The sequence below is a fragment of the Cavia porcellus genome, unplaced genomic scaffold, assembly GCF_034190915.1.
Source record: "Cavia porcellus strain 051 isolate PalLab524CR breed Dunkin Hartley unplaced genomic scaffold, mCavPor4.1 scaffold_1, whole genome shotgun sequence".
NCBI classification, from domain to species: Eukaryota; Metazoa; Chordata; class Mammalia; order Rodentia; family Caviidae; genus Cavia; species Cavia porcellus.
In genome coordinates, this window is record NW_026947484.1 from 69,800,549 (window position 1) to 69,814,020 (window position 13,472).

At 36.5% G+C, this 13,472-nt stretch overlaps 1 protein-coding gene across 2 annotated transcripts in view; it reads left to right on the forward strand.

The window, feature by feature from the left end:
- Positions 1–13,472, forward strand: part of Trpm6 (transient receptor potential cation channel subfamily M member 6) — a 141,673-nt gene that overhangs the window by 94,777 nt on the left and 33,424 nt on the right. For both annotated transcript variants that reach the window (XM_063249709.1, XM_063249708.1), the window contains exons 26-27: positions 1,389–2,536; positions 2,715–2,824. In XM_063249709.1, the coding sequence (XP_063105779.1) occupies positions 1,389–2,536; positions 2,715–2,824 (1,258 nt within the window). The remainder of the gene's footprint in view (positions 1–1,388; positions 2,537–2,714; positions 2,825–13,472) is intronic.

Below are 13,472 nucleotides of genomic sequence, written 5' to 3' on the forward strand. Positions count from 1 at the left end.
AAAAAATAGATAATGGAAAAAGGGAGATAGCTCTTTTGCATATGCAAAGGACACTGTGTTAGTTATTTTCTGTCTTAGTTACTTTTCTTGTTGCTGGGACAAAATATTTGACACCCAAAATTTAAAGAGGTAAAGTTTATTCAGCTCACAGTGTGTAGAGGTTTCAGTCCGTGATTAGATGGCTCCAAGGCAGAGTGGGTCATGGCAGAGGGGCAACAGTTCATGGTAGCAGAAGACAGCAAAAGCTACAAGAGCAAAAGGGGAGGGATGAGCCTCTTTTGATCTCTTATGTTATATGCAGGCTGCTCATCCCAGAGGGAGCCAAAGCACCCACTCGCTGAATAATCACAAACTCTAGACTCCATGACCTCTGAAAAGCCCCCTGCCCCATGACTGCATGAGGTTTTGGGGGGACACCCAGACTCAAACCATAACAGGCACCAGGAGACGGTGAGGGAGAGAATAGAGGGAAGGTGATGTAAAACTAATTAAGATGTGTTTCATATGTGTATCAAATCCCTATGCTGAAAGTAATTCTATATTGTCAGCATGCACTAATAAAAGTAAAAATAAAAAAAATTTCCAGATAAAGGCCACATGTGGGATTAAGATGTCAACATTTTGTTTTAGTGGTGTGGTGAGATGGGAGCATCAAATAATATTGGTAAATGTTAAGCGGCAATTTTTCCCTCTCTTTTCTGAATGAATTTATTGCAGTTACTCTGTTATACATGTAGTTTGCTTTTGTACTTACATAAATGAAGATGTGTTGTATTGCTTTTGCATGACTCTGTGCCTGGGAATCATAATCTTGGATTAAAATATTCAAAGTAATCAAACAAATTAACACTGTTTTTTTTTTTTTTTTTTTTTTTTTTTCTGAATATGACTCCTAGTGAAGGTTTTGTTTGGAACTTGAGAAGCCTGTTTGAACTATGGAGCTGGTTTTTTTTTTTTTATTCCTGTTACTTTGTTTTCTTTCTCAGAATGTTTCTTCTCATCAAAAATGTACAGTGTTTGCTAATAGCAGATACTCAGGGTTTTTTTTTCTCATGTTAATGAACAAGCACATTAGTGAATAAAAATGGGATGATTTGTCAAATAATTGAAAGGGGATTAGTCTCAGGCAGATGCACATGTGGTTCTGAAATATTAGAAGGAAATAAGGGGTAGCATTGCACATTTGTAACTTCTCCTCCCTGGAGTCACGGTGGGAATGTAGGAGTAGATGTGATCATGTGGAATAGAATATATACTGTAGCGCAGAGAGGAGGCAGCCTTTGGGAAGGAGCTAAGGCTCGGAAATCACCTGACCCTGGCAGTGGGGTAGGGGGAGAGGAAGAAAAACCATCACTGGCTGATTGTGTTCATTGGTTTTCTCTCATTAGGGTTGCAGAAATGTATTTCCAACTGAAAGAAATGAATGAAAAGGTGTCTTTTGTAAAGGATTCCCTACTGTCTCTGGACAGCCAAGTGGGGCACCTGCAGGACCTCTCCGCCTTTACTGTGGATACTCTAAAGGTGCTTTCTGCAGTGGACACATTGCAAGAGGATGAGGGTCTTCTGGCCAACAGGAAGCGTGTGGCTGGCAGAAAAATTCCCCACAGCTGGAACAATGTCATTTGTACAGAGCTCTCGGACAGCACAGAGATGGCTGGAGAGATGAAATACCGATATTACAGTATGCCCCCGTCTTTGCTACGGAGCCTGGCTAGGAGCCAGTTGCCCTCGAGGATGCAGAGGGGAGCCCTTGTTGAGATTATGGATAGTCAGACAGACGCCTCCAATGTAAGAGATGACTTGGAGGAACAAGAAGCAGAAAAGCACACAGTTGCTCCTGGGCTGTCCCCAAGTAGGCATGCAAATTCAAAATATGGCCAGTTTCTCCTGGTTCCTTCTGATCTAAAGCAAGTTCCTTCTTACGAAGAAGCTTCCTTGCCTCTGTCCAAAGTATCAGTGAAAGCAGACACAGATGTCCTAGAAAATGAACAAACCCTGCAGAATGGGGTCCCTGTTTCTCTGACCAGGCAGACCCCAGCTGCCTCTGGCCAGTTGTCAGTGACTGAACCCAAAAAGCTGCAGGAGCCAGTTGCTGAGATGCCAGACAAGCCAGACGAAGAGGAGCAGGTTCAGTCCACTGCAATTGGTGCACCTGTACGCACGACAGTGACCTCTGTCTCTTCCCAGCCAAAGAGCATGCATTCTGGAGATGGGTATGTGAACTTGGCATTTTCGGAAGGTGATGAAACCGGTGTGTTCAGCTTCAAAAGCAAGTGCCAGGCCTGCTTGCCTTCCTCTGGTAGCAGAGACTCCATTCAGAGCATGCTGTATCCTAGGGAGGCTCAAGGCAGCTGTTTGTCTGAGAACTCAACAAGCCTGTACCAAAGTAGTGACTGGTCAGAGATGATGCCTCCATGGCTCCAGCCAGGTAGATCCTTCTGGATCAACCCTCTCCACAGGAACAGGCCCTTCACCAGGAGTCACAGTTTCAGATTCCACAAGAAGGAGAAACTGATGAAGATCGATAAGATTAAAAGTAAGGCAGACATGTTTTAAAAAATAGTTTTAAATCCTTAGTGTCACTACAGTTAAAAAAAAGCACACTTGGATTCTGGACTGTACTGTTATTCTTTCTGGTCTCTTGGCTCTTTGGGTGAAATACAGCTGGTCCCTGTAGGCTTGAAACTTTTTCACATAAACCATTTCCCTTACAGGTTTTTCAAGACCCTCAGAGATAGGATCATCATGGATCAAAGCAAGAATGCTCTTGAAAGATAGGAGATTGTCAAAGAAAAAGAAAAAAACAGAAGACCTACAGCTGCCAGTAAGTATTCCTTCTTGGCTTTTAGGTTTTGAGCAAAGGAGGCAACGATCTTTCTTTTCTAGATTTCTCTTTATTATAAAGGTCACAAAGTGCGTCGTTCTGGAAGGAATGAAAATATAAATTCAGGGATCTTCAGAGTGAATACACTGCAATTTATCTATTCACATGTTGAAGAACATTTGGGCAGTTCTCAGTTTTTGGCTATTCTCAAAAAAATTAGTAAGAATTTGTGTGTATGTCTTTTTGTAGACATGTGCTTCTGGTTCTCTTTGGCAAATACTTACAAGAGTGATATCAAAGTTACATTATGTTTGATTTTTAAAGCAACTTCCAAATGATTTCCACAGCGATTGTAACGTTTGTAGGCACACCTGTGATTTATGAGCATTTCTGCAGCTTTCTGTTGTCATCAGTCTTTGTCTGCACTTTACTTTAGCCATATAGATGGATATTTAGTGGTTATTTTCTTTACTTTTATAGTGATTAAGGGATTAGGGCTCTTTTTATGTGTTTATTTGCTACCTCTCTCTCTTTTTTTTTGTAACTTAGCTGCTCAAATCTTTTTCCCACTTTAAAAATTGGGTTGCTGTCTTTTTATAGGGTTGTAAAAGTACATATGTTATATACAAGAGCTTTTATATATGATATATTAGAATATATATTTTTTGGTTTTTTTTTTTTTTTTTTTTTTTTTTTTTTTTTTTTTTGAGATGGGTCCAGGTTGCCTGAGACCCCCTGTGTAGCCCAGGCTGGCCCCAAACTCAAGGTGATCCTTTTTGCTTTGGCCTCCTAAGTGCTAGGATTACCATGTCTGGCTGTATATTTTTGCAAATGTTGTCTCTGAGTTGGTGGCTTGGCTTTTCCTTTTCATAAATGTCCTTTGAAGCACCTACATTTTTTATTTTGATAAAATCAAGGCTTTCTTCTATGGTTTAAGTATGATGGTAAAAATGAATTTTGTAAAACCCAAGATCACTTAAGATTTTTCTCTGTATTTTCTTCTAGGAGTTTTATGCTTTTAGCTCTTACATTTAGGTGTAGAACCTATTCTCGGGTAATTTTTATATTTGGTGATAGGTAAGGGTAAACTCTTCCCGTGTTCCTTCCCTCCCTCCTTTTTTTCTTTCCTTCTTCCTCTTCCTTCTCCCCAATATGATATTAAATTTCTCTATTATTTTGGTTAAGATTATTTTTTTTCTATTAAGTTGCCTTAATACTTTGTTATCTTGAGTGCTATAACTTTATAATGATCTGTGAAATCATGCATTGAATTGTACATTAAAGGTACATTTCTAAAAGAAGTTGTTGGCTGTTTTCCATTTTATTTTTAAAATATATATATGTATGTTTATAACTTTTTTATAACAACTTTGCTAAACTCATTTGATCAGGTTTTTTAAATTCTCTAGAATTTTCTATGTAAGTGATTTTCATTTACAAGTATAATTTTATTCTTTTCCAATCTAGATGTGTCTTATTTCTTTTTTTTTAAATCTGATTAAGTTGCTCAGAACCGCTAGTACCATATTGAATAAAAGTGATGAAAGTGGTTAGTTTACTCTTATTTCTGCTCAAAAGCAGAAAAATTTAGTCTTTAATCATTAAACATGATGTTGGCTGTAGGTTTTCATACAGGTGCTTTTTCTCATGCTGGAAATCTTCTTAGTTTTCTGAAATTCTTTATTTTAATCAATGTTGACATTCATCAAAAGCTTTTTCTGTATGTACTTTGATAATCAGATGACTTCTTTCTTTGTTTTTTTTTTTTTTTTTTACTATGAAAACTACTTTAGTTAACTTTAGAATGCTAGAATTATTACTAAATTACTTTTTCTGGGATGAACTCCACTTAGTCATATATCTATTTTTATAGATCATATTCATTTTGTTAAAATTTTGGGCAAGCTTCTTTTCACATCTGTGTTCTCGAGGGATGTTGTCTTTAGTTTTTTGTTTGTTTGTTCTGTTTTGGTTTGGGGGATCGAACTCGTGACCTCATGCTTTCCAGACAGGTGCTTGTGCCACTAAGCTAAATCCCTGGCTCTGTCTTTGGTTTTTATAATACTGTCTTTGTTTGGTTTTGGTATCAGGAAGAAGCTAGGTTTACTGCCAGGTTGAGAAATATGTCTTACTTTCTGGGTGTTTGTAAAAAAATTGACATTTTTAACCTGTAAGCATTCAATAGAATTAAGCAGTAAAATTTATTTTATGAGAAAGTTTTTAACTACAAATTCAATTGCTATACTAGATATAGGGTTATTTAAGTTAACAAAATTCATGAATGACCTTTGCTTGCATTTCAGGGACTTTCCCATTAAGTTGCTGAGTTAATTGGCATAATATTGTCTATAGTATTCTCTTACTATCATTTTACTTATATTCATAGCATTTGTTTCATTCTTTTTAAAAAATTTCACTGGTACACTTCAGGTACACATAACAATAATGCTTGTTATAAGGAATTTGTGTCTGTACATGGTATATCTTACTTCTTTTTTCCCATTCCCCTCCCCTCCCTTCGAACGTTCTTCCCCTCTTTATTTACAAAGCTTTGTTTCCATTTTATCCTTCTTTTCTCATTTTTTGTTTTGTTTTCCTTAATTTCCCTTTCCTCTTTTCCCCTGTCCATTTCAACATTTTCTTCCCATTTCCCAATATCTGTTGTACACTTTGGTCCTTATTTATAATTTCTCACACCAGAGAAACAATGTGGTATTTAAATATGTGTGTCCAATTTCTTTCACTTAACAGTATGGTCTCAAGGTGCATCCATTCAGCTAGAATTGTCTAAAGTTTATTCTTCTTTATGGCAGAGTATTTACTCCATTATACAGGAAAATCCCACCTTCTTTATTCTTTCATCAACTGATGGGCACTTGGGCTGTTTTTGAGATTTAGCTGTTACAAACTACTGCTATAAACATGAGTGCACATATATTGATGTGGTATGATGCTTTTAATTCTTTTAGGAAGATACCAAGAAGGGAAATAGCTGGGTCAAATGGAAAATCTTTTAGTTTTTTGAGGAATCTCCATACTGATATCTATGGTGGTTGTATCAGTCTATACTCCCACCAAGAGTGGTGAAGGGTCCCTTTTCCCTTACCACCCTCCAAGCATTTGTTATTGATTTCTTGATAATAACCATTCTTCTGGAATGACATGGAATCATAGTGTTGTTTTAATTTATGTCTCTTGAATGACCAGTGATATTGAACATTTTTTCATATATTTATTTGGCATTTCTACTTTTCCTTCTGAGAAAAGGGCATCATTTCAATGCCTATTTTTGAATTTTCTAAATTTAGAAATGTCTGATATTTTTCAATTCTTTATATATTCTAGATATTAGACACAGCAGGGGCTTCACAATCCCTGACTTGAAATTATACTACAAAGCTACTGTGTTAAAAACAGCATGGGACCAGCAGCAAAATTGACCTCAGGATCAATGGAACAGATTAGAAGATGTAGAAACAACTCCAAACCCACTTAGCCATTTTATCTTTGACAAAGGGACTAAACATATTTACTGGAAGAAAGATAATAAATCTTTAATAAATGGTGCTGGAAAACTGATTTTTCACATGCCAAGGACTAAACCTAGACCCATTCTATCACGTTGCACTTAACTAAAGTGAAAATGGATCAACGATCAACACTGAATTTGCTGTCAGATACAATACGTAGAATACTTGAAGACAAGGAGTAGGCAAAGACGTTGTGATGAAACCTTGACTGCATGGCAATCCACAAGGATCAACAGTTGGGTTCTATCTTATTAAAAAGCTTTGGACAACAAAAGAAATCACCAGCAGAGTCAAAAGATAGCCCACAGGATGGGAAAAAAAATCTTAGCCAGTTGTTATTCAGCTTTAAAAAAAATCACAATAGTTTTGAAGTATGATTTCAAGTCAGGGATTGTGATGCCCCTTGCCTTACCTTTGTTGCCCAGAATTGCTTTTACTATTTTAGGTCTCTTCCAGTTCTGAATGAATTTTAGAAGTGTTTTCTCTAATTCTGTGAGGTATGGATTGGTATCTTACTGGAATTGCATGAATCTGTGTAACAATTTTGAAAGTGTGACCAGCTCTACTATATTGGTTTTTCATACCCAAGAACAAGGAATATCTTCTCATTTTCTGATATCCTCTTGAATCTCCCTTTTCAGAGTACTATAATTTTCTTTTTAAAAAAATTTTATTTAAGGAGAAAAAGAAAAAAAAAAGCAGAGAAAGGGTACAAGTTATACAGGTTTACAGAAAAAAGTTAAACTAGGAAATCACTAGTTAGTGGATTACATATTGTCGTCTTAGAAATAATTGTTCAAGTTACAAAATTAAAGCTTATAAAGTGGACATTCCAACAGTGAGACTGCAAACAGTTCTGTTCAATGATCCAACAAAACTCAGTAATATCGTTATCTATCTTATACACTTAAATATACATGCAGTTATATCGTTTAGAGCACTTTCTTTTCCTCTTTTTTGTACAATGACAATTACACATTTTGGGTTTTGTTGCTCCCACAGTTCTTATTACTTTTTTTGAAGAGAGTAGAACCAAATGTGACATAACAGAACAAAGTCAGTCAAATCAAAAGGGTGGACATAATAGATAATGTAAAAGCATAATACAAGATGATCAACAATGGTTACCATGATGCCTTCTGCTATCTCTAATAGAATTGCCTATATCATCAGTTATAATAAAATTGAACAAAACAGTGAAGAACAAAACCAACAAAACCAAAACATTGGAGACATTATAGGTCTTCAAAAGTAGATAAGAGTCAACCAGAATGGGCATCATAATGAATCCCACTATCTTCACAGCTGTTGCCTAAACTTTCGAACCTGGTACTATCAAGCAAAACAGAATAGAGGAACATCAGTCAAAACAAGATGGTGAGAGCAATACAGGGCTTTAAATCTAGATAATGGAAAGGCAAAGTGGGTTACTATAATATATCCTGCTATTTTTTTATTTATTTTTCCCTTATTTAAAAGGATAAAAATAAAAAAGTAAATAATAAAATGGAGATTGCGGTAAAAGAGGGCATAACAGCAAAACAGCGCAGATCAAAACATAACCATTTAAGCAAAATAGTGTTTCACAACAAGATAATCCTGACATAAAAGTAGTTACCATATTGTCTCTTTCCTTGAAATCTTTGAGTATAACTTTGTATACTGTAGCATCAAATTTATCAAAACAATGTAAAACCATTTAAGAGAATGACAGTATTACAGGGTATTTAGAATCAACTAACAGAAAATGAACAATGGTTTCTGTATAATCTCCTTGTCTATAAAAGCTTTTGTTTATACTATCATATATAATAAAATCCAGTAAGATACAACCTGTTTAGACCAATGGAGACAGAACAAAAGCTTGATGAGACTTCAAAACAAGATGATACTAAATCAGTATTACCTTTTAAGATGTCATTTTCTCCAAAATAGCTGTTCCTATCATCCAATCTTCTCTGCCTCATTTCTGTTGAGCTCTTTTTCTGTCATTAGTTGTCAGTTTGTCTTCTTCATTTTGTTTTCTGCTCCATTCATTGTGGCCTCTCTGCCGCTATTTCTGGATTCTTCATATTTTTCTTTTTTAGAATATCCTGCAGTATTCTCTGTAGAGTTGAATTGGTGGTTGCATATTCCCCTAGTTCCTCTTTATCCTGGAAGCACCTTGTTTTTCCATCAATTTTCAGGGATAGTTGTGCAGGATATATCAATCTTGGCTGGAGATTATTATCTTTCAAAGCTTGAATTATTTCCCTCCATGCTCTTCGTGATTTGATGATTTGTGCTGAGAAGTCTGCTGTAATTCTGATGGATGTTCCCTTGTAAGTGATCTGTTTCTTGTCTCTGACGGCTTTTAATATTCTGTTCTTGTATTGGATTTCTGGAATTTTAATTATTATATGCCTGGGTGTTGCTCTAGGTGGCTGGGTTCCTGTATGCTTCATACAACTGAGTATGTTTACCTTTTGCTAAATTAGGGAAATTCTCCTCGATTATTTCTATGAGTAGCTTTTGTAGTTCATTTGTTTGTGTCCCTACTTCTTCTTTTATGTTCTTAATTCTTAAGTTATAGACCCTCTTATCTTCTAGTCTTTGTATTATTGCTGTTTATTTCTTTGTTATGTTTAAGAAGTTTTTCATTTCATGCTCCCATATTACAAATCTGCCCTCCAGTTCAGATAATCTGTCCTTAGTTTCTTTCAAGCTGTTATGCCAGTTTTCGATAGAGTTTTTAGTTTCCTGGTAATCTCTTTGAACCTGCTTCAAGTATTCTATGCTTTCTCTATTTTCTCCATTAAACAATTCTCCCCTTTTTTTCTGTTCTTCCATTCCACCATCTGTTTTTTCTTGGGTGGTGCTTAGCATTTCTCTAACTATTCTGCTTATGTCTAGCTTCAGGTCATTAATAACTTCATTCCTGAACTTGTCTATGAGGCTCTGGAGATAGTGCTTCATATCTATTGGTGCTGTGTCTGCTATTGCCTCTTTCTCAGGATTGTGGGCCGAGGAGCCTTTCTTGTTGCTGCCTCTTCCCATATTCTTTGTTTCTTATATATGCAAGCGTATATAGAAGGCCCATCTTCCTTCCCTGTCAGCCACAGTCTGATTGAATTGCGCTGGCTAGGTGTTCCCACCCACCGCAGCGCACCAGGAAGTTGGAGACCAGGCAGCCTATGTGGGTCCTGCCCCTCCAGGTCAATCTACCTTCAGGCGCTGGGACCTGGGTTGTGCTAGCCTACTGGGTCTCAGCCAGCAACGTCACGTAGGCTAGGCACTGCTCACCAATCCCGCTTGAGAGGGGGATACGTGACTGAAGTCACTGTAGCACCCTGTTCCCGCAAGTCTTCCTGGTTCCAGAATGTGCTCTGTTGGAGTCTCCTAGCCTGTGGAAGAGTCCCAGTTTTTCTCACTCACCGCAGGTCAATGCACAGCTCCCCGCCTGTCCTGCTTTCAACTCTGTTCACTGATTCCCGTTCTCAGCTTTCGTTAGTCTCTCTCCCTGCTGAGCTGATGTAGACGCAGCAGTGGTGGCGGGAAACCCAAATCGCGGCTTCCAATGGCGCAGGCTCCAACTTCCACACTGAGGCTTTTCTGTTCCTGTTATAGCAACCAGGATTGCATTCCCAGTTGGTTTCTCTCAGCTCAGTGCATTCTTGTGTCAGCGGGGCATATCTCCTCTTGCTTATGATTCCTTACTCCGCACCATTCCTGAATTCTAAGCTGGGTCTTCCAGAGAGCCTCCGTAGCTGCTGCTATGTGTCCGCCATGTTCTCCCGGAATGGAGAGTACTATAATTTTCAATGCAAAGGTCTTTTACTTCCTTTGTTAGACTAATTCCTAGGTGTTTCATTTTTGGGGGGTGGTATTGTGAAAGGTGTGATTTCTCTAATTTCTCTCTAAGTTTATTTGTGTACAGGAAGGCTATTGATTTTTGAGTGTTGACTTTGTAAACTACTACACTACTGAATTTTGTTATTAGATCTAGAAGTCTTTTAGTAGAGCTTTGGGGTCTTGTGTGTAGAGTATCATATCACCTGGAAATAATGATAATTTAACTTCTTCCTTTCCTATGCACATTCCTTTCATTTCCCTCTCTTGTCTAACTGCTCTGCCTAGTGTTTCTAGAACCACATTGAATAAGAGTGCTAACAATGGACATCCTTGTCTTGTTCCTCACTTCAGAATGAAAACTTACAGTTTTTGTCCTTTTAGTATGATCTTGGCTATTGGCTTATCATATATGAGTTTTATCAGATTTTTATAGTCTATTCCAGTTTTCTGTTGCATTTTTTATATGAATAGTGTTACACTTTATGAAATGCTTTTTCTGGATGTATTGAGTTGGTCATGTGATTTCTGTCCCAAACTCTGTTAGTATGGTAAATTATAATTATTGATTTGCATATGTTGAATCATCCCTGCATCCATGAGATGAATCCTACTTGCTCATGGTCCATCATCTTCTTGATGATTTGTTACATCCTATTTGCCAGTATTTTATTGAGGAATTTTGCACCTATGTTCATTTGGAAGATTATCCTATAGTTTAGTAAGGAGATTGACTGGATCCTACTCTAGTTTTGATATCAGGGTAATGCTTGCTTCTAGGAGTGAATTTGGGAGTATTGCTTCCCTTTTAATTTCATTACAGAGTTTGAGAAGTAGTGGTATTAGTCTTCTCAAAATTTCTTACAGAATTCAGCAATGAATCTATCAGCAACTGGGATTTTCTTTGTTGGTAGATTTTTAATTATATCTTCAATTTCATTGACTGATGTTGGTTTATTTAGAATTTATGTATCTTCCTGATTCTACCTTGGTAATTCATATGTATCAATAAAGGTGTCCATTTCTTCTGTATTTTCCATTTTATTACAATACAGTTCTTGAAGTAGGTATTGATGATCTTCTGAATTTCTGCAGGATCTGTTGTGATTTTACCCTTTTCAATCCTAATTGCATGGATTTTAGTTTTTTAAAAATAAATTTGCTAAGGGTTTGTCAATTTTATTTAATCTTTTGAAGAACCAGCTCTTCACTTCATTGATTGTTTTGTTTTATTAGCCTTCAATGCATTAATTTCTGCTCTGATCTTTATAATTTCTTCCCTTGCATGAGTTTTGAGTGTGGCTTGCTCTTTTTTTCCTAGAAACTTGAGATTCAATGTTAGGTTATTTGAGGTTGCTGTTTTTTTGATACGAGAATTTCCTTTGTAGGACTACTTTTGTTGCATCTCATACATTCCAGTATGTTGTATTGGCATTATCATTTAATCGTAGAAACTATAGAAATTTCTTCTTTAACCTAACTCATTAGTTGTTTAGGAAAGCGTTATTTAATTCCCATGTGTTTGTAAAATTCTTATGGTTTCTTTTGCCATTGATTTCTAATTTCATTAAACTATGGCCTAATGTGCATGGAATACTTTCAGTTCCTTTGCATTTACTTAAGCATGTGGTTTACATTGGATAATGTCCCTTGTGCAGCTGAGAATGTATATTCTGATGTCATAGGGTAGAACATTGTGTAGACATCTATTAAGTCCATTTGTTCAAAAGTTTGGCTCAGTTCTGACATTTCTTTGTTGATATTTTGTCTAGTTGATCTATTGGTGACAGTAGAGTCCTGAAGTCCTCCATTATAATTGTTTTAGTGCTTCTTTGATTTTTCATGTCCATTGATATTTGTTTTATATAGATGGGCCTGCTGGTATTTGTTGCACATATACTTACGAATATTATCTTTTCCTCTTGGATTGTTCCCTTTACAAGGATGTATAGCAATCTTTTTGTCTCTTTTAATCAGTCGTAGCTTGAAATCCACTTTGTCTGCAAATATTATAGTTACCCTGCTTTTTTTCAGGTTCCTGTCACATGGAGTATTGTTTTCCATTCTTTGACTTTCAGTCTACAAATTTCTTATTGAATCAACTGTATTTCTCTTATGCAGCATATTACTGGATCTTGCTTCATGATCTATTCTGTCAGTCTGTGTCTTTTGATTGGTGAGTTGAGACAATTAATGTTGATGGTTATGTCTGATGTGTATTGATTTGTGCTTGTCATGTTTTCCTGTTGTTGGCTCCCTTTTTCTCTTCTAATTGTTTGCCTTTCTTGGTGGATAAATTTTGTTTGGGTTCATGGAGTTGGATACATTTTGTTTGGAGTTGTAATCCTTGTTATGTCTTTCTAGAATGTGCTTCAGAACATTTTGGAGGGTTGGTTTGGTGCTCATGAATTTCCTCAGGCACTCTTTATCATAGAAGTGTCTTATTTCTTCATCAGTTCTGAAAGGCATTTTCTCAGGGTACATCAGTCTGGGTTGGAGATTGTTTTGTAGGGCTTAAAATGCCTCACTCCAAACTGTCCTTGATTTGAGGGTTTGTGTTGAGAAGCCTGCTGTGATTTGTTTCTTTTCTCATAATGGCTTTTAATATCCTTTGCTTGTGTTGAATTTCTGGAATCTTGACTATTATATGCCTTGGTGTAGTTTTTTTGATCATGATTAATAGGAATTCTATTAGCCTCACTTATCTGTGTGTCAAATTCTTTTCCCAGGCTTGGGAAGTTTTCTTCCATTAATTCAGTGAACAGGGTTTTTAACAAAAATGTCATTTGTGCTAGCTCCTGCTTTTTCATTGACTTCAGTTAATCTTTTGTATTCTTTTTTGCATCATCTAGCAGCTGTTAGATTGAAAATGTTTCTTTTCATGATTGCTAACCTCAATCCTGTCTTCTATATCTGATGTTCTGTCTTTATATCAGCTCATTCTCCTGTGTATACTTTCAGTGGAATTTTTAGTCTCCTAGATATCTAAATTTGCTTCACAAATTCCGTTTCTTTTATATGTTGAAAGTTCATGATTTTCTTCTTTTTCTGAGTTCTATTTTTTATCTATATCTGCTCTGGAGTCACACTAATCGTGTCCTTCTTTATGTTCACCATCTCTTGAGTCATCTGAGAAGTTATTTCTGATTTGTTTTTTCCTAGAGCCTCATTTATCTTTCTTACTTCTGTCATTACCACCTTAGAGAGTACAGATGGGTGGCTTTCAAATTATTCCACCTGATTGCCCCCAGGTTTGACTTTGATGGACTGGAATTCTGGGGTTGCATTTT